At 37.2% G+C, this 20,536-nt stretch overlaps 1 protein-coding gene across 10 annotated transcripts in view; it reads right to left on the reverse strand.

Annotated features, from left to right (window-relative positions):
• Positions 1–20,536, reverse strand: part of AK9 (adenylate kinase 9) — a 145,580-nt gene that overhangs the window by 56,952 nt on the left and 68,092 nt on the right. For 9 of the 10 annotated variants that reach the window (XM_045058599.1, XM_045058594.1, XM_045058600.1 and 6 more), the window contains 7 exons: positions 20,419–20,492; positions 16,802–16,960; positions 10,315–10,404; positions 9,647–9,847; positions 8,987–9,108; positions 2,299–2,511; positions 583–843 (listed from right to left, as the gene is read on the reverse strand). In XM_045058599.1, the coding sequence (XP_044914534.1) occupies positions 583–843; positions 2,299–2,511; positions 8,987–9,108; positions 9,647–9,847; positions 10,315–10,404; positions 16,802–16,960; positions 20,419–20,492 (1,120 nt within the window). The remainder of the gene's footprint in view (positions 1–582; positions 844–2,298; positions 2,512–8,986; positions 9,109–9,646; positions 9,848–10,314; positions 10,405–16,801; positions 16,961–20,418; positions 20,493–20,536) is intronic. The other variant, XM_045058597.1, reaches the window with a different exon arrangement.

Consider the following 20,536-nt stretch of genomic DNA (forward strand, 5'->3'; position numbering starts at 1 on the left):
ATTGAGCCCCGTGTCAGGCTCCATGCTGAGCATGGAGTCTGCTTTGGACTCTCTCTCTCTCCCCCTCCCTCTGTCCCTCCCTCTCTCTTTCTTTCTCTCTCTCTGCCCCTCTCCTCTTTTCTCCCATTCACACGCCCTCTCTCTCTAAAAATAAGTGAGTTCGAATGAAGAACTTTCTCTTTACAACCCCAGGAAAAAACCATCTAAAAGACATAAAATTTCTTATGATGCATCATTAGAAATTAATATTTTGAGATCTCTGCTGGTACTGGGGCAGATTTTTGTATTTGTTAGAAAACAGAGAACATGATATTGGAAAACCTTATAGTCTAGGTCAGACATCAAATAATATAGTCCCAAATAAATGCTATAAACAGTCCTGTCAGGGAAAGCTGTTCAGATTTTTACTGGAGTCATGTGAAACTTACTATTTTGTATCCTAGATGAGCAGTAAAATTTGTAAATAACATATAGGGAGGATGACCTAACTCACTTTATAGAGTTTTACACTGCTTATATTCTACTTCCAAAAGTAATACCGGTAAGCATAATTATCCGCAAATAGAGTATTAATATTACTACCGGTTTCTTTGTATTTTCTTCTTCAATCTTGACATTGGCCTGAATGGCAAGTTCTTCAAGTTCTTGTTTTGCAAACTGTTCTTCCTCAGAATCTTCTTCAAATTCAGTTCCTATTTTCTTTTCAGTTTTGAGCATTAGTTTTTCTTGAAGAAATTCTTCAAACTGAATGTGAAAAATGCCCAATTTTTCTGCTAAGTATCTTCCACAGACAGTTTTACCAGAGCCATGTGGGCCCAGAAGGCATATTCTTATTGGAGGAGCCTGCCACAGGAGAGAGGTAGAGTAGGAGGAGAGTGAAGAAAAGGAATTTTGAGTAATTTAGAAAACATTAGGCCTATTGATTGCCCTCTCTAAGACTGAATTATTGCTTCACAACACCAGCAGCATCAGAAGCCACAAACATCCACATATTTCAATGGTCTGCCTGGGTACCACATAAATATTGAAGTTCATGGAAATGGACTTCAGAAGAGTTTAAATCATTATCTATATGTTACATATGTTCTATTTAAGAAAGTACTCGTGTCAGGGGCACCCAGCTGGCTGAGTTGGTAGAGCATGTGACCCTAGATCTTGGGACTGTGAGTTCAAGCCCCACTGTGGGGGTGGAGCTTAATTAACTAAAAAAAGAAGAAGAAAGAAGGCATTGGTGTTCTCAAAAGTATAAGTGACAATCTATTGTGATTTGTATATTTTGATCTTGTAATCCCATGCTAGGGAATTATACTAATAAAATAATTTAAGAGAAAAAAAGAATGACAGGCCCAAAGATTTCCTAATTACTATCCACAATGTCAATATTCAAAATGTGGAATTACTATCCACAATTCATATCCACAACGACAAATCACACTATGAAAAATACTGTGAAAAATGTCTAACAATTAGATGTTAAAATGGTATGTTAAATAATTAAGCATTATGAGATCTATGTAGAAATATGTAAACTTTCATTGATATAATGTTAAGTAAAAAAACAGATAATAAAATATTATATACACTAGAAAGAAAATACATCCATGTAGAATAGGGTGAGAAAGTAAAATTAAAAATGAAAGCTCTGGTCTAAACCTGGTGCGATTATGTGTGTGCTTTATTTTTTAAATGGATAAAATATCACCACAGTGTGCTCTTTTATTATTGGTGGTAAATAAGAATAAAAAGTGTTACCACAAATTTAGGAAAACATGGATTGCTTCAGAGCCATATAACAGGACTCTTTTTCAATCCAATGAACCAGTTCAGCCCTTGCTCCTGAGAGTCAACCAAGTCAGGCACAGACGTGCCCCTATGATCATGCCTCTGAGTGTGAACTTGAGTAACCACACTTCTACAAATGTCAACCCACTGAAAGTCCACCAATCCTTGAATCCCACTCATCCCCTGTCTTAAGATCAGCAGACTGCTCTGAAGTCTCTACACGGACTAACCAGCACAGCTAGCCCTTAACATATAAGCAACAAATTCAGCTGTGTCTTTTTATTTCCGCTAAAAAGACAGATAGTCCGTGTTGGTTTGACACAAGGCATTACTATAAAAATCAAAATAGATAACTATTTTATGCATATTCCAAAAAGTTCTTGGAACTTAGATAGTTTCACCATATTGTTAATATCAGATCGGGGACTTCAGTATTAAGTAAAATGATGAAGGTTGGCAGGAAGTCCTTGAACAAGTACTCAGGAGTGATTATTGGGATAGAAGTGTTGTTTTCACCTTTAATGGCTCATTATGAGCCACGTACTTCTCAGGATGCTCCAGAAACTTTTCTCTAGCCTCAGGACTTGAAAAGTAGTAGATCTTTTCTCGATATTTAGCTGCTTCTTCTATGCTGCCTGGCTGTAGGATGAAGTTTTCTTTGAGAACCACTGGACAAAAGTGCTTGCTATCCCCCAAGTGCCTTCTCTTCTCTTTAATTCTTTCTTCATTCTACAAATATTATTCAGTTTGGAGAACAGTATTATAAATATTTTGATGCAAGACTGAAATGTAATTAAAAAAATAATGCATCTTGAATAATACTTAACCCATAATAAGATGCCTTTAAAACAATCCACAATTTTATGTGTATCCTCCCAGACCCCTTTTTCAAAGTACATCTTACTGATATACATATAAAATGAGACATATATTTAGACACAAATACAGTATTTAAAAAATACCAGTGGAATAATACTTTACATGACTATTCTACAACAGACCTCTTTTATTCTCCAAAACAAGATATAATGAACAACTTTCTGTAAGGGATCAAACATGAAACTAATCTATACGTTTCTTGCACCATTCTTGTTCAATTTTTGTAAGAGAGGTATGTAAACTTCAAATGAGCTGGGAGGTATTGCTATTTTTTTGTGATGTGGAAGATTTTAAACAACATAGGAATTATCTGATCAACAAAGGTATATTAGAAATAATTTGTAACTCTCCTCTATTTTTGTTTCTTCAGCTTTTATCATTCTTCTTAAGCAAATTTTAGTAATTCATATTTTGAAAATCTTTTTAATCTTGATGTTAAAATTTATTAGTATAAAGTTCCTGTAATTTAAAACAATCTTGTTTTAAAATCTTGATTATATACCTATTTTTGTTTCAAATGTTATTTGCTTCTTCTTTTTACCTAGACTTCTCAGAAGTTTGTCTATCTTATTACTTTTCCCAGTGAACCAAGTTTTCTTTTTTCTTTTTTTTTTTTTCTTTGAGAGAGAGAGAGAGAGAGAGAGAGCATGCACAAGCAGGGGAGGGACAGGGGGAGAGGGACAGAGAATCCCAAGCAGGCTCCATGCGGGCATGGAGGGGCTCAATCTCATGATGGCAAGATCAAGACCCCCAGGTGCAATCAAGAGTTGAATGCTTAATTGACTGAGCCACCCAAGTGTCCGCAACTTTTCATTTTTTTGAAATTAGGTCTAATGTTTTTATTTTGTCTTCTTTTTCTATTTTGTTAATTTTTGACTTTCCTTTCTACTTTCTTTTGTTGTGCTTTTTTTTCCAGATTCTTGAGTTGAATGCTTAACTTTTTCCTGCTAATAAATGCACTTAAATTAGGGTTGCCAGACTTAAAAAATAAGAATGTGCTTCCCAGTTTTATTTGAATTGCAGATAACAAATAATTTTTTAGTATAAGTATGTACCATACTTAAAAATGATTCTTTTATTTGCAATTCAAATACAACTGGGTATCATGTGGTTGTTTTTTCCTGGTAACTCTAATTTCTACTTCTGCCACACTGCAAAGCATTTATATGTAATCTTTTTTATTTTTTTGAAAGGCTAAGGGCTAGAAAAAAATATATACATTTTTTATTTTGAAGCTGAAATGTATAATCTCTCAAAATTAAGGATTTTGATAAATCTGAGATAAGGCCACATGACATTTAAAATTGTATTGAATTCTTCAATGTTTGTTCTCATTTATATGATTTTTATAATGCATTCAATTATAAGATGCAGTTTTATTTAAAAAAATTTTTTTAACGTTTATTTATTTTTGAGACAGAGAGAGACACAGCATGAACGGGGGAGGGGCAGAGAGAGAGGGAGGCACAGAATCGGAAGCAGGCTCCAGGCTCTGAGCTCTGAGCCATCAGCCCAGAGCCCGACGCGGGGCTCGAACTCACGGACTGCGAGATCGTGACCTGAGCTGAAGTCCAACACTTAACCGACTGAGCCACCCAGGCGTCCCAAGATACAATTTTATTTAAAAGCATTGTTGAATTTGCAGTAAAAATATATGCTCTCAAATGATACTGAAAGTATAAGTTCTGACCTATGTGTATGTCAATATAATTTTGTTTCATGAGAATTTTATTTTTATTGTTTTTACTTAAAGCATTTTTAAGAATTTTATTTATTTATTTATTTATTTATTTATTTATGTATGTATGCATGTATTTATTTATTTAAATTCCAGTATAATTTAAATACAGTGTTATGTTAGTTTCAGGTATATAATATAGTGATTCAACAACTCTATATGTTTCTCAGTGCTCATCAAATTAAGTGTACTCTTAATCTCCTTAAGTTATTTCACCCATCTCCCCACCCACCTTCCCTCTGACAACTACTAGTTTGTTCTCTGTATTTAAGAGTCTGTTTTTTGTCTCTTTTTTCCTTTGTTTGCTTTGTTTCTTAAGTTCCACATATGAGCAAAATCATATAATATTTGTCTTTCTCTGACTGACTTCTTCCACTTAGCATTATATCCTCTAGATCCCCCATGTTGTTGCAAATGGCAAGATTTCATTCTTTTTTATGGCTGAATAATATTCCTGTGTGTGTGTGTGTGTGTGTATTTGTGAATGTACCACTTCTTTACCCATTCATCCATAAATGGACACTGGCGAGTTTTTACTTCCCTGAATCTACAGGGCTCCTGCTGTTCCCCTTCCTGCTCCCTAATTCTCCTTTTAAAATCTCTACCTACCTCTGTCCAAATCAGAGTTCAGTTCACACTGGACTTTTTTCCGTATTGATTAAAACCTGTCCTTACCACTTCAGTGCCCAGTTTTGCTTATCTTTGACAGTGTAAAGTATCTTGTTGTGTTATTTTATTTTATTTATTTTATTTTATTTTATTTTAAAAATTTTTTTTAACGTTTTATTTATTTTTGAGACAGAGAGAGACAGAGCATGAATGGGGGAGGGTCAGAGAGAGGGAGACACAGAATCTGAAACAGGCTTCAGGCTCTGAGCTGTCAGCACAGAGCCCGATGTGGGGCTCGAACTCATGGACCGCGAGATCATGACCTGAGCCGAAGTCGGCCGCTTAACCGACTGAGCCACCCAGGCGCCCCTTGTTGTGTTATTTTAATGCATTTCTCCTTCAATTCTACTTTTACTGATATCCAGAATGCTTCTCTTTTTTTGTTAGCATTTGTTTTTTATATCTCAATCCATTTGAGTAATTAAAAAAAAATTTTTTTTTTTAGTTAATTGTAAATGGCTTACATTCATTGACTCCAGTTTTTCCTTATAATGGGTGGGTCCAGAATTATCCCTAAATAAATTTTAGAAACAGAATGTGAGGTATGTGTGTAGAGGCAATGTGTGGAGTGTCTTGGAAAAAGGGATTCTGGGAAAATGGTGATATGAAGACATTCCCTTCCTTTCTCTTAAACTTAACTGCTGGGGCAGACAACTGGTATCCATAAACATTCTAGGGGAGGGAACTGTATGGCATTATTTACCACTATGGGCTGGATGAGTGCATGGAGACAAACATCAGAGAGACAGAGTATTAAGATGTCAAGTCCTAGGAGGAAGTTTGTTTTCCTGAGTTTCTGGATGTCCTGGGGAATGTTAGCATCAGCAACGACCAGGGAAGTGCTTGTGGTCTCTCTAGTCCACAGAAGACCAAGAAGGAGTTGTATGGGTGGGAAGAGTCCTCCCCAAACCTGAATCTGAGCAAGTATGAGGAATCTGGGTAACGTGGGCTTGTCATAGGCACACATAGCAATCAATATATGCCCTATCTGCCTCTATACTCCTGACCTATGGGGAGAGAAGTCACTTTGCCTTTTATAATTTCTGAGAATGTTGTCACCTAAAGCACTCCAGCAACAGTTCTGAACCCTACTCAATACAAAAAGAAAAAGAAGAAAGAAAACCACCACCCATCTAAGGGAGTCTAGTTAACTGAAAGTTCAGTCAGATCAAATAGACCACAAAACTTTGCAACACAGATGGAAAGAACCCAATCTCTGAGGAGAAAATTGATGAGGACATTAATAGAAATGCAAATAAACAGTAGAAAGAGTTCATGGGCACCAACAAAATACATAAATGAGCCTAAGAGGAGAGTGGTAGAAAAATGGCCTCCAAAGATCCCCAGAACCTATGAGAACTTCATATGTGATTAAGGATGTTAAGATGGGAAGATTATCCAAGTGGGCCCAATGTAATTACAAAGTCCCTTATAAGAGAGAGGCAAGAAGGTCAAAGCAGAAGAGGAGATAACATGATGGAAAGCAGAGGCTGAAATAATGTGCTTTGAGGATGGAGGAAGAAGCCATAAACCAAAGAATGCAGGTGGCATCCAGAAGCTGGAAAAGACAGGAAAAGTTTTCTCCTCTATCAGAAGGAACATAGCTAATACTGCTTTTAGCCCTGTAAGATTCATTTCAGAGAACTAACCTTGAGAACTGTATGATAATTTTGTTATTTTAAGCCACTAACTTTGTGGTAGTTATAACAGCAGTAGGACCCCAGTGAATGTCTTAAATGAGAAGAATGAATGGAAGACATATCTACAAATATATGAACAAAAAAGTAAAGAGTTGGAGAATTTGAGGGAAAAGATACAGATATTTGGAGGATAGATCCAAGAGACCTAATTAGTATTAGGTATTATGGAAGAAAAAAAAGGAAGAGATGGAAAAGAGGCAATAATTAATTTCCCACAGATACAGAAAGACATAATACACAGATTTAAATGCACCCGAAGTATAGGCAAGATTGGTAAGAAAAGAGAGACACTTGGGCCTATCTTGGTGTGATTCCTGAACTCTGGTGTAGCAGTAGAACTATTGTTTCTTTTTGTACTTTCTGTTTGGTAAAAGGGAAATATCTTTGTTGTTGATTTTTCCTAATGTGAAAATTATATATTTCTAGTGTTAAAAAATCAGATAATATATTTAAAAAATAAAAATTGCTTGTAAGTTCATCATTGAGATATAACCACCATTAATACTTTTAACAGCTTGACTGAGGTATAACTAACATTAAAACACTGCACATATTTACAGTATAAAATTTGATAATTTTCACACAAGTATTCATTTGTGAAACTATCATCACAACCAGGATAATGGATATATTCATGAATACCAAAAGTTTGCTCACACTTCTTTGTAAAATCTCTCCCTCCTGCTCCTATTTGCCTCCCACCTGCCCCATTCCCAGGCAACCACTGCTCTGTTTTCTAGCACTATAATTAGTTTTCTAAATTTTTATGTAAACGGAATCATACAGGATGTATTCTTTTTTTGTTGGGCTTCTTTCTCTTAACATAATTATTTTTAGTTTCAGCCAGGTTATTGCATGTCAATTAGAAGGGTGGAAATTTCAGTTCTACCACCCACCTTCCAGGCAGGGTGGGGGAGAGGGGATGGAGGTTGAATCAGCCAATGGCCAAAGACTTAGCCAATCATGACTATATGATGAAGCCTCCATAAAAATCCATGAGGACAGCTTTTTGGTCTTTTCTTTTAGAAGAGCTTCCGTGTCCTACCAAGCAGGGCCCCAAGCTCCACAAGGACAGAAAAAAGCTTCTTTGTTCAGGACCTTGTCCTATGTATTGCTTCATCTGGCTGTTGATTAGTATTCTTTACCTCATCCTTTAGTAAACTGGTAAATGTAGGTAAGTGTTTTCCTGAGTTCTGTATGCTGCTTTAGCAAAGTAATTGAACCTAAGGAGGTTACTGGAACCCCTAATCTGTAGCCAGTCAGTCAGAAGCACGGGAAATAACCTGGGGCTGTGACTGGCATCTAGGTTGGGAGGGGGGAGCAGTCCTTAAGGACTGAACCCTTAACCTCTGGAATCTCCAAGTAGACAGTATCAGAATTGAATTCTCAGACCCTGCTGGTGTCTGAGAACTGCTAGGTGTTGTGTTGGGGAGGATCTCCTCTCATGTTGGAACTGGGTCTAGGAGCCTCAAAAGAATTGATAAAACCTATGGGGCTCCTGGGTGGCTCAGTGGGTTGAGTGTCCGACTTTGGCTCAGGTCATGATCTCGCAGTTCGTGAGTTCGAGCCCCACATCCGACTCTGTGCTGACAACTCAGAGTCTGGAACCTGCTTTGGATTCTGTGTCTCCCTCTCTCTCTGCCCCTTCCCCACTCATGCTCTGTCTCTCAAACATGAATAAATGTTAAAAAAAAATTAAAAAAAAAAGAATTGATAAAACCTAAAATTAAAAGAATCACTTCTTATTTTATTATTGATAGGTACCTGAATTGTGTGGCTATCAAATGAGAATGTTTATCAAAATTCTCTTGCTAAGGGAATAGTTTAATGCCTGAAAATGACTTGTTCCACTTGAGAATACTGCTACTTATTATCATACTAGCAGCCTCCCAAAGAGGCCATTGCTGTTTTTTACATAAAACGCCCACTTCTGTTAAATATTTCTGTCTCTAATACCTATAAATGTTTTCGTGGAAAATTTTTTTTAAAGATTTCCCTTTTCTTTTTTCATGGGTGTAAAATATTGTCTAACTAGCCCTGGCATTTCAGGGGTCAAGCAAAGGTGGGTAGAGGCAAAGTGTGTTGAAAATGCTTATTTATAACATTGAGGATGACTGCTTGTTTTCTTGGGGTCCAAAAGTGCTAGTTACCACTCTGGATATGTGCACTTTCAATGATGTGACCAATGTGAATGAGAGGTAATAAAGGAGTCATATACCTCTTCCTCTTCTTCCTCTTCCTCTTCTAGCTCCTCCTCAACTTCAGCGTCGGCCTGATAGTCTTCTGTTTCTTCATCATAATCTTCCATAGTTAACTCCCATCCTGCATACTGGAAGGGTTCTGTAAAAAAAAAAATAAAAAATAAAAAAATAAAAAAAGACGTAACTTTTGGGAAGATATTTTTAGAATAAAAGGATATTAGCATAAAAAAGTAGTCAAAGATTAGGAAATTTGATTATAATGACTGATCTTAGTTTAAATGTGTATGCAAACAGGTCTTCACAAATTCTTTATTTTTTTTTTTTATTTTTTTTTTTTTCAACGTTTATTTATTTTTGAGACAGAGAGAGACAGAGCATGTACGGGGGAGGGGCAGAGAGAGAGGGAGACTCAGAATCAGAAACAGGCTCCAGGCTCTGAGCCATCAGCCCAGAGCCCGAGGCGGGGCTTGAACTCACGGACCGCGAGATCGTGACCTGGCTGAAGTCGGACGCTCAACCGACTGCGCCACCCAGGCGCCCCTAAATATTTTAAATATCAACCTTGAATATGCTGAATGTTTTACTTCCTAAACCATCAAGAAAGACTTTAAAGTTTCACGGTGCCTTTAATAATATTACCTGCTCTTGACAATAAATGTTATGATTGTGGCTCTTACTTTCCATAATCTCAACTACTTTTTGAAGTAGTTCCTCTGGTGTTTTGTCAGCAATCTCCAAGTTTAAAATTTGAACGAAAGACTCATGGATTGCTGGTTCCAGCTGTTTCCAGCCAAAGTTGAAATTTTTAACCTTCTCTTTAATTGGCTCCATTTCAGGAACATCAGGATAAGCATCTTCTGGAAACTCAGGGAGTACAACTTTTGAGTAAAGGTTAAAGGAAAGAAAAAAGAATCTTCAAATATTATATCTTTAGACATATTGTGAAAATAATTTATACTTTATAGTATTTTAAAAACATTTGAAAGAAATAAACTTAGTTTTCTAATTAATAATATTACACTCACAAATCATATTTTAATTATGCTTTGTTTTTTATAATGGCTTAGATGAATAATTATTAATAAAATCAAAATTATTTGGATAATTATTAATAATTTCATATAGCAACTTTAACTGTTAATGTATAAAATAAAATTTGATGAAAAACAGTACTATAAGTTGGCTACATATATTTTTAATGTAATAAACTAAATTAATACATATCAACTGGTATACAACATAGAAAAAAATAGGAAATTGGTACTATGCCTAAAATAAGGGACTACGCCCTTTGTAAAAGAATTTGAAAAGTACTTTCACACAGTAAGTACTTTTATAATCTAACCTGTTTCAGACAATTCTTTAATTTCCAGGGCCTCTTTGGATCCTTTTGAAATGTCTGTTCCAACTGTAGTATCCTCCCCAGGCTCAGATACTTAAAAAATAAAGCTAATAGTTAGTGTTTGAATTTTAAAACACTATTCCTTTATGAAATTTTTGGCACAAAGAAAATTTCAAAACACAGTTTAATTGTGTATACTATGTCTAAGTGAAAATACAGTTCCTGTTAGGTAAAGTATGGCTTAAAATATTTAATAATATAGAGTGAAAAATGAAGAATATTTAAAAATATATAAAAGGACATTGACCAAAATAATATACACATGGCACATATAATTCTGAGTGATAACTGTTGTTAAATATTATTCAGACTTCTGTTCACATGGCATCAGACTAGGAGTTCCTGATATTTCTTTTAATTTCTTTTTTTTTTTTAACATTTATTTATTTTTGAGAGAGAGAGAGACAGAACATGAATGGGGGAGGGTCAGAGAGAGGGAGACACAGAATCTGAAACAGGCTCCAGGCTCCGAGCTGTCAGCACAGAGCCCGACGCGGGGCTCGAACTCACGGACCACGAGATCATGACCTCAGCGAAGTCGGCCGCTTAACCAACTGAGCCACCCAGGCACCCCTCTTTTAATTTCTTAATCCACCCATGAAAATGCACCAACAAATCATAAAGTGACAATGAAAGACAATGATATATCAAAGTCCCAGCTGTGCGTGTATTGAAGATACAGATAGAACACTATTTTCCTAGATGTTATAAGACATGCATCACATACAGATCCAGCAGAGATGGTTCAAGGAAGGAAGAACTAGTTGTCTATCTTCTCACTTTATAGTCTCTCCTAGTTCTGAAACAGAAATTTTGTGTAGACCAAATATATAACATATTTATGTAATATTCTCTATATAGCTCCATTCTGTAACACTGGAAACTGTTTTCCAAGTTAAAGTAACAGTTGGGTCCTCTTTCTACAGAATTCTATAATTAATACTCAAGGGAGGGGCCCCTGGGTGGCCCAGTGGGTTAAGCATCCGACTTGGGCTCAGGTCATGATCTCATGTTTTGTGGGTTTGAGCCCTGCGTCGGGCTCTGTGGTGACAGTTCAGAGCCTGGAGTCTGCTTCAGATTCTGTGTCTCCCTGTCTCTCTCTGCCCCTCCTCCCACTCATGTTCTGTCTCTCTCTGTCTCTCAAAAATAAATAAATGTTTAAAAAAAATAGTCAAGGGAGTAGGATATAGAAGAGGACAAACCTAGGGCCGGTCTGGTGGTGATATGTTTAATTTTATTTTATTTTATTTTTTTTTTTTTTTAAATTTTTTTTTCAATGTTTATTTATTTTTGGGACAGAGAGAGACAGAGCATGAACGGGGGAGGGGCAGAGAGAGGGAGACACAGAATCCGAAACAGGCTCCAGGCTCTGAGCCATCAGCCCAGAGCCGGACGCGGGGCTCGAACTCGCAGACCGCGAGATCGTGACCTGGTTGAAGTCGGACACTTAACCGACTGCGCCACCCAGGCGCCCCACGATATGTTTAATTTTAATGTGCTCACTTATCTAAAGAAAAGCATTATAAATCATGACGAAGATAAGAAGAACACCGAGAATATACAGGGACTTCTAAACTGTCTTAGTTTCTCTGGCTAATTACGGACTGAAATAGTCAGAGATGACGAAGATCCAGCGCAGTATAGGAGAGACAGATAAGATGAATATTTACTAAATATCACCACTTGAACTAGGCCAATGCACATTAACTTTACCTTCAGGTCTATATCTGAGAATATCAGGCAAAACATTAAAGCAAAATGTGTGTGTGTGTGTGTGTGTGTGTGTGTGTGTATGCACAAGCATGTGTGTGGATTGGGGGATGATTCTTATAAATATTCCACCTATTCTTCCTGTTGGTTTCCCTACTCTACCTGCTAGAGCTCAATATAATCTGCTCCATTCAAGGACAAGACAACAACAACAACATAATGACAAGGCCCTTGAAAAGATGTTATAGTGAAGGGAAAGAGGTATTAAACCAAAGATTTAGATGAAGAATTTGCTTTTGAAAAGGACTTCTTTTATGAAGCAGAGTAAATTTTAGAAAATACATGCTCGGTATACTCAAAAAGCACAGGAAGACAACATAGCTTATGAAATAAGAATCATGAAGCAAAAAAGAGAGACCAACCTAAGATAAAGGCAGGAATGCAAGAAAGCTAGTTCCAATAAGAAAGCAATGCAAGGAAATGTAAAATGCAATAGCAGATTCAAATATGCATCAGGATAGAGGCAATAAGAAGCAGAAAATAAATCTCAGGTGGAGAACAACAACCTTCCAAAGAATACAGAGAAAAAGAAAAAAGACATCAAAACTATCAGGGAAGATTAATGTGGTTGAGAAACAGAAACTAACCCAAAATAATAAAAAGTAATCCTGAAAAAGGAATCTGAAGCAATAAATGAAGGTATAATTGAAGAAAACCATTTTAAGCTAGACAAAGACTAGTATGAAGATAAAAAGAGCTCACTGAATTCCAGGAAAAATCGCTCACATACTAGCAAAGTTAAAAAACATAATGGTATTGAAGAATATCTTCTGAGTATCTCTGCAGAAAAGAAAAAAGAACATGGGGGTGCCTGGGTGGCTCAGTAGGTTAAGCTTCCGACTTTGGCTCAGGTCATGATCTCATGGTTTGTGGGTTCAAGCCCCGCGTCAGGCCCTGTGCTGACAGCTCAGAGCCTGGAGCCTGCTTTGGATTCTGTGTCTCCCTGCCCCTCCCCCCATTTGCGCTCTGTCTCTCTGTCTCTCTCTGTCTCTGTCTCTTTCTCAAAAATAAATAAACATTAAAAAAAAAAAAAAAAGAAATGTCCCAGAGAAAACCTTTCTCTTAGGCTTGAGTCCAATCAAGTCACAGGTCAAAACAAAACAAAATACCATGCTTAGGAAAACTGAAAGGAAATATATCAGAATATTAAATATTTGTTGCTTCTTGCTGGCAGGACTATGGTGATTTTCTCCCATCTTTCTATTTGTATGTTTCCTATAATTATCATATCATGTCAAACTTGACTGGATATCTGAGTGATTTTTAAATACACAATTTAATGTCAATTATATCAGAACCATGATCACTGTCTGAGAGACATTTTCTAAATTTCAACTTGTCTATATTCTATTCGATATATCAATTCACTGTGACCTGTGGATACAGTATGCAGCTAAGTCACCCTTGAGTGTAAGTTTTCAGGACCAGGTTTTTCGTAAGTACAATACTGAGCTTTTTCCATGATGTAAGGCAACCATTAATAAAAATTTTCTTTAGCCTAATTTTTTTTCCCCTATGACAGTTCTCAATTGTGAGCAAGTATAAGAATCACCTGAGGTGTTCATTAAAATATAGATTCCTAAACTCCATCCTATACTTGCTTCAACCAGGACTTGGGTGGAGCTTAGGAGACTTTAAAATAAGCAACTTAGCTTTAAAATTTATATTTATTTCAATTCCAGTGTAGTTAGTATACAGTGTTATGTTAATTTCAGGTGAACAATATAGTGATTCAACAATTCCATACCTTACTCAGTGTTCATCAAGATAATTGTACTCTTCTGTATTATGTTAAAGTGAAATAAGTCAGAGAAAGAAAAATATCATATGATTTCACACGTATGTGGAATTTTAAGAAACAAAACAGATGAACGTAGGGGAAGAGAAGCAAAAATAAGATAAAAACAGAGAGGGAGACAAACCATAAGAGACTCTTAAATACAGAGAACAAACTAAGGGTTGCTGGTGGGGTGTTGGGTGCGGGGATGGGCTAAATGGGTGATGAGCATCAAGGAGGGCACTTGTTGGGAGGAGAACTGGGAGGAGCACTGGGTGTTATATGTAACTGATGAATCACTACATCCTATCCTGAAATCATTATTACACTGTATGTTAACTAACTTGGATTTAAATAAAAAAAAAGATAATTGTATTCTTCATCCCCTTCACCTACTTCACCCATTCCCTCACCCATCTCCCCTCTGATAACGATCAGTTTGTTCTCGATAGTGAAGATTCTGTGCTTTGGTTTGTCTCTTTTTTTCCGCTTTGTTCATTTGTTTTATTTCTTAAATTCCACATATGAGTGAAACCATATGGTATTTATTCTTTTCTCTGACAGGCTTATTTTGCTTAGCGTTAATACCCTCTAGATCCAGCCATGTTGTTGCAAATGGTAAGATTTAATTCTTTTTATGGATGAATAATATTCCACTGTGTGTGTGTGTGTGTGTGTGTGTGTGTGTGTGTGTGTATGTGTGTGTATATACACCATATCTTCTTTATGCGTTCTTCTATCAATGGACACTTGGGCTGTGTTCATAATTGCCTCCTTAAGTAATTTAGAGGAGAATACTTTATGAAGAAAGAGACCCTTGGATAGAAGAAGTAATCACTAGCTAAACCAGATGCAAGCCCCTCTGTGAAGTAAAATATGGTTTAATATGGCCAAAGAGACCCATTTTACAGAAGCAAACCAGCCCTGGAGAAGCCTAGTCATGTCAACATTGTCTAGAATTGGGCTAGAACTGACCCTAACTAGAATAGGATGCTGGCTTTAGAACATCCAAAGTAGGTTCTCTGGGGGGAATTAATCAGGTAGAAGGCAACAACACTGAATTGTCCCATAGACCTATAACATCAGTAAATACTAATTGTGAGCTATTGTGGACACTGGAATTATAGGGAGATGTTTGACATGTCATATTTGATGGATGTCAGTTTCCTTTCTTTCTTTTGGTATTTTATGGCCTGTCTTCTTGTGAAAGGTAGGTGGGTAGAAGAATCATCAGTCAAATTGATTAGGTACTGAAGAAAACAATGAAGTTTCTGGGTAGGAGCTGAAGTCAATAGAGGTGTGGGACTCCTAAAAGGAAATTGTATGTTTCATCCTGCTGGCTCCTCTGTTTGGCACAAGGGATCTGATTTTGTACTTATTGTCTCATAAAGCTAATGCCAATCCTACAGTAAAAATGATTTATGTTGAACTTGAGATTTCTCACTGTAAAAATTCCTCTTAGTCCTGGTCCTTTTACAGCTAACAGTGGGTTCTCAGCCCTTAATTACTCCAGGCTGGCATGTAGCTGCAGGTATCTGAAGGCCTTTAGTTTGTAGGATTAGTTTCTAATCCAATACTAACCATGCTTGAAAGCATTTATGTGCCTCATTCCCACCACAGTGGGGTCCCCTGTCTTGCTGCTTTAAGACACTCTCCTGAGAGTAACTTGCATTGTCCACAGACTCCTTCTTAGAGCCCTGCACTAGTCCACCAAACTGGACCTGTGAGGCAGGGCTGGCTCACAAGTGTGTGACCCGTGCACTTGCACAAGGTCTTTTGCTTAGAATGGCCTCACACTTAGATTAATGTTCTTTGGTTGTCATTTTGAAATTTTTAGTAATTTTACCTTTGAATTGTTTTTTTAAGCAAAGTCAAAAGGGACTCCAGGGGGACAACAGAGAGTGCATGCGAGTAGAGATACGCACAATATGTGTTTCCCATCCCTTGCTCTCAAGTTCTCATGAACATTCCCAATGCCCCATCGTGAGCGTAGAATTCTAAGGGACCTATGTGTGAAGGAGTCATGTGATTGAGTGTTGTGGGGGGAGGGAGGACTCTGGCAGCAATGAGAGACCATGCTTTCCCTTGAACTACAACTTGCTTCAGATACTGAAAGAAGGTGATAGCATTCAAAGAGACGTGAATAATCAAGGAAACTTTCTTACTCATGTTACTTTCCTGTATTAGCTAAACATTTAGGCTGAAAAGGATGATGTAGAGGTAAAGGAAAAAACAGGGCAACCCAGAGTTCCCTTTCTTCGCATATTAAGAAGCAAAATAAAAAGCTGAGCTAGTTTTATGCATGGAACTGATACAGTATTCTGTTAAGAATGAAATGCATATGCATGTACAAGCTGCAAAACACAAATTGTATAATTTTGGTGACTCTGCACATGAGTTAAATGCTCGTATATTTCCATTTAAATATGGCATTGTACGACATAAAGATGAACAGTAAAGTCCATGCTAATGAATAAAATTTAAAAGTTTTATTTAGTGAAAATGAGATTAAATAGCAAACCAAAAGCACCATGACAAATTGAGAGAGAGTCTGTGGAAGAAAAGGAAAAGCTTCATATTTTAGTACATTTAAAGGCACATTTTCCTGCTTTTTGAACCACGAGACTCACATTTTACATAGCTGGCCCTGCTCCTGAGTGCCAGTACCAGGGCAGAGAAGATTTGGCATTTCTACGACATTGCAACCCATGTGATTTGGACTAAATGGTTGCTCTCTGGAAGCTCATGTCACCATTCTTAGCCTGCATCCGTTTTATTAACATAGAAAAGACACAAATACACACATGTGTGTGCACACACACACACACACATACCCCGATGGACATAAGTAGAATTAAGGACATGGCCTCAGTAGAGTCTAACCTGATTCAGGTTCTGTTTCAGGGACCTCCGGCACTTGAGGTTCCTCAGGTAAGGATCCCCTGGTCTCCTCAGCTACTTCCAGGGCCTCAGACCCTTCCTGAGCTTCAGATTCCTCACCTTCAATCTCCTCTTCAGTCTCTGGATCAGTCTCTTCTAGTTATAAAAAAAAAAAAAGATTAGGAGAAAAAAATTATTATTCGGTTTAGGTTAACAAATATTTAATTGGATGTCAAGGATTCTGATAAGTGCTGAGGCCAAAACAAAGACTAAGGAATGGCCTTGCCCTCCTGGAGCATGGGGTTTAATGAGGGAGACAGATACAATGTCTACGTATTTTATCTATTAAAATGTAGTGGTAAAAGATGATAGTCATGTGCTCAGAGTGCTAGGGGAACATGGGGCTAAGGGTTTTAACAGTAAAAAACTGGAAACAGCCCAGAAGGCCATTCAATAAGGAAATGGCTAGAACTGCACTGATGTGGAGCCATTAGCTATGTGTGGCTGTTGAGCACTTGAGATGTGGCTAATCCAAATTGAGGTGTGCTGCAAATATAAAATACACAATGGATTTCAAAGGCTTAGTATGAAAAACTGAATGCAAAGTACATTCAGAAATTTTTGCACTGATTACATGTTAAAAAATAATCTGTGTATATTAAGTAAAATATAATTAATGTCACTTGTTTCTTTTTGCTTTTATGTAGCTACTAGAAAATTTAAAGTTGCCTATGTGACTTGCATTATATTTCTATTGGGCAGCATGAGGCTAGATTTAACGTATACATGACAGATTTTCTTATACCTAATTGCAAATAATGGAATATGTTGATTTGTATGTCAAATGTAAATTTTGAAAGCATAATTCCAAGTTTTATGGAGTTGCATGTAAATCTTTCAGGAAGAAGATGTGGTGAACAGTGTCAGAAAACCTGTCTCCTTGGGGTGCCTGCGTGGCTCAGTCGGTTGGGCATCTGACTTCGGCTCAGGTCATGATCTCATGGTCCATGAGTTCGAGCCCCGCATCAGGCTCTGTGCTGACAGCTCAGAGCCTGGAGCCTGTTTCAGATTCTGTGTCTCCCTCTCTCTCTGACCCTCCCCCGTTCATGCTGTCTCTCCCTGTCTCAAAAATAAATAAACGTTAAAAATAAAAACAAAAATAAAAAAAAGAAAGAAAACCTATCTCCTCAATTCCTTTTAATATATTCATGAAATTAAAAAACAAGATATTTCTATGCAGATGATACGAGAAAATGAATGAACCTGTTTTCTGGACTCTTGTGGAAATTTCTTCCTCCACTGATTACCTTCCAAGACTATCTGGTATGAGATACCTCTGGCATCTGAATGTTCATCTAAATCTGGATGATTAAGCACCCAGAGCAAAGCAACCCCAAGTGTTTTTTCTTATAGGTCTCAGTCTGTACCAGGACTACAGTGCATGTGGCTTCCAAGTAGGTGACTTACATTGTGGTGACTCTTTTGTGTTACATAGAGGAATTTATGGTGATGCACACAAGGAAGAAGTAGCATTTGCAGAATCTGACCAGGGCTTGGCATGACGGTATGTGCTGTACGGCCGAAACTCACAATGTCTTTCAACTGAGTATCTTCTCATAGTAAAAAAAATTATCAAATGCCTAACATGCATACATGTAGTTATTTTTAAGTTGAATTCTTTTTTTTTTAAGTTTATTTATTTTTTGGGCGCCTGGGTGGCTCAGTTGGTTAAGTGCCCAGCTTCAGCTCAGGTCATGATCTCACAGTTTATGAGTTCGAGCCCATCAGGTTCTGTGCTGAAAGCTCAGAGCTTGGAGCCTGCTTCAGATTCTGTGTCTCCCTCTCTCTCTCTCTCTCTCTGCCCTTCCCCTGCTCACTCTCTGTCTCTCTCTCTCCCAAAAATAAATAAATATTAAAAAAATTTATTTATTTTTGAGAGAGAGAGAGCATGTGCCAGCAGGAGAGGAACAGAGAGAGAGAGAGGGAGAGAGAGAATACCAAGCAGGCTCTGCACTGTGAGTGCAGAGCACAATTTGGGGCTCGATCTCACCAACTGCAAGATCATGACCTGAGCCAAAATCAAGAGTTAGATGCTTAACCGACTGAGCCCCCAAGGTACCCCTATAAATTGAATTCTTTTCCATATTAGGTACTTTATAAAATATACAAATGAAGAGTTTATACAATGATGCTGAGAAGTTCTAATACTTTTTCTAGAATTCTAGTGGCTAATCTGTGTACCAGATAAGTCAGGAATGGATTGAAAAATGTGTTAAGATCCTTATACTATCTGCGATTTTATTAAGTATGTGTTGTATTAGTTGTCTATTGCTTCATAATAAAGAACTCCAAAATTTAGTGATTAAAACAACAATAATCACATGTTATCCTTGCAGGTCCTGGGGTCGGGATTTTGGGGGTAGCTTGACCGGTGGGTCTGTCTTTGGGTCTCTCATGAAGTCAAATGAAGATGTTGGTCAAGGCTGCAGTCTCTGAAAACCTGTCTGGGGCTGGAGGACTGACTTCTGAGGTGGCCACTCAAAGCCTGAATGAGCTTCCCAGGGAGCAGGGAAAGATTAGCCCTGAGTTAAGTCCTGACCCACAAAAAAGTGTACGGAATACAAATGTGGCTCTTTTACAGTTTTGGGGTGGCTTGTTGCCAGCAAAGGAAAACTGAAATAGACACTTTTTACTCTTTTGAATCATGGACCCTTCTGGCAGCCTGATGAAACTTATGGGCCCTCCTTAGAATAATGCTTTCACACCCATAAAATAAAATTCATAAGAATCCAATTATATTGAAATGTAGGTATGAAGATATCAAAATAAATTTTGTGCTGTAGGAAATTTGTGAACTTTACTAATGCATTAAATAACAACAGGTAGCAATTGGTTTAATAACTACCATCATTTTGAAATAGTTTTAAGCATAACCAGGATATATAAAACTGTAATATGACATGAAAGTATTTTTGTTTCTATTGGTGACAAAGTCAAGATACTACTGATACTATTATGGTTTGTTGCCTATATTAATTACCAGCTGAAGGAAATATTAAATTTCAGATAAAGGTTAGGGAAAATAAAGTTGTAGTTACTTCCCCATTCAAGCTCACAGGCCTCTGAATTTTATCCATGAACCCTAGGCTAAGAGCTTCAGTCTTAAAAGAAACTTTTGGAGTAAATTCTTCTGTAATGGAGATAGAAGTTTAAGTTCAAAGAAAATAGGTATAGCAGGAGATTGGCTGTTTTCTCAACTTCCCCAGGAATCCTTCTACCAGAATTCCAGCAGCCGTGTGTCGTACATGACGAGGGCAGCTGTTTTACGACATGCTGCATATGATCCACGTAGAGGGTGCACACGTAGGTATCTGTGTGGGAGCTCTTTTCCTATGACTCCATTACTCTAGTGACCATATAATTTATTATCTAAATTGGAACACTGAGAATGAAAGTGGATCAAATAAATATTTCAATACCACAGGCATAAACCTAGACTCTCATGGGCAAACAGGGATATATGGTCACCTTGTCTGTAATTCACTTGAAATACTGCAGTTTCCTGCAGTAACAATACAAAATTAAATGACACATTATTAGTGATATAAATCTGTGTTTGCCTTTTGCTTTCTCATTCATAGCTTCCAACAGGCTTTGGTTTTCTTGTATTCTCAATGCCTCTTCAGTGGCTTTTCTGAAACGAAAATGTCCAAAATTTAATCATCTTTGGAAATTCAG

This window comes from Felis catus, chromosome B2 (genome assembly GCF_018350175.1).
Source record: "Felis catus isolate Fca126 chromosome B2, F.catus_Fca126_mat1.0, whole genome shotgun sequence".
NCBI lineage: Eukaryota > Metazoa > Chordata > Mammalia > Carnivora > Felidae > Felis > Felis catus.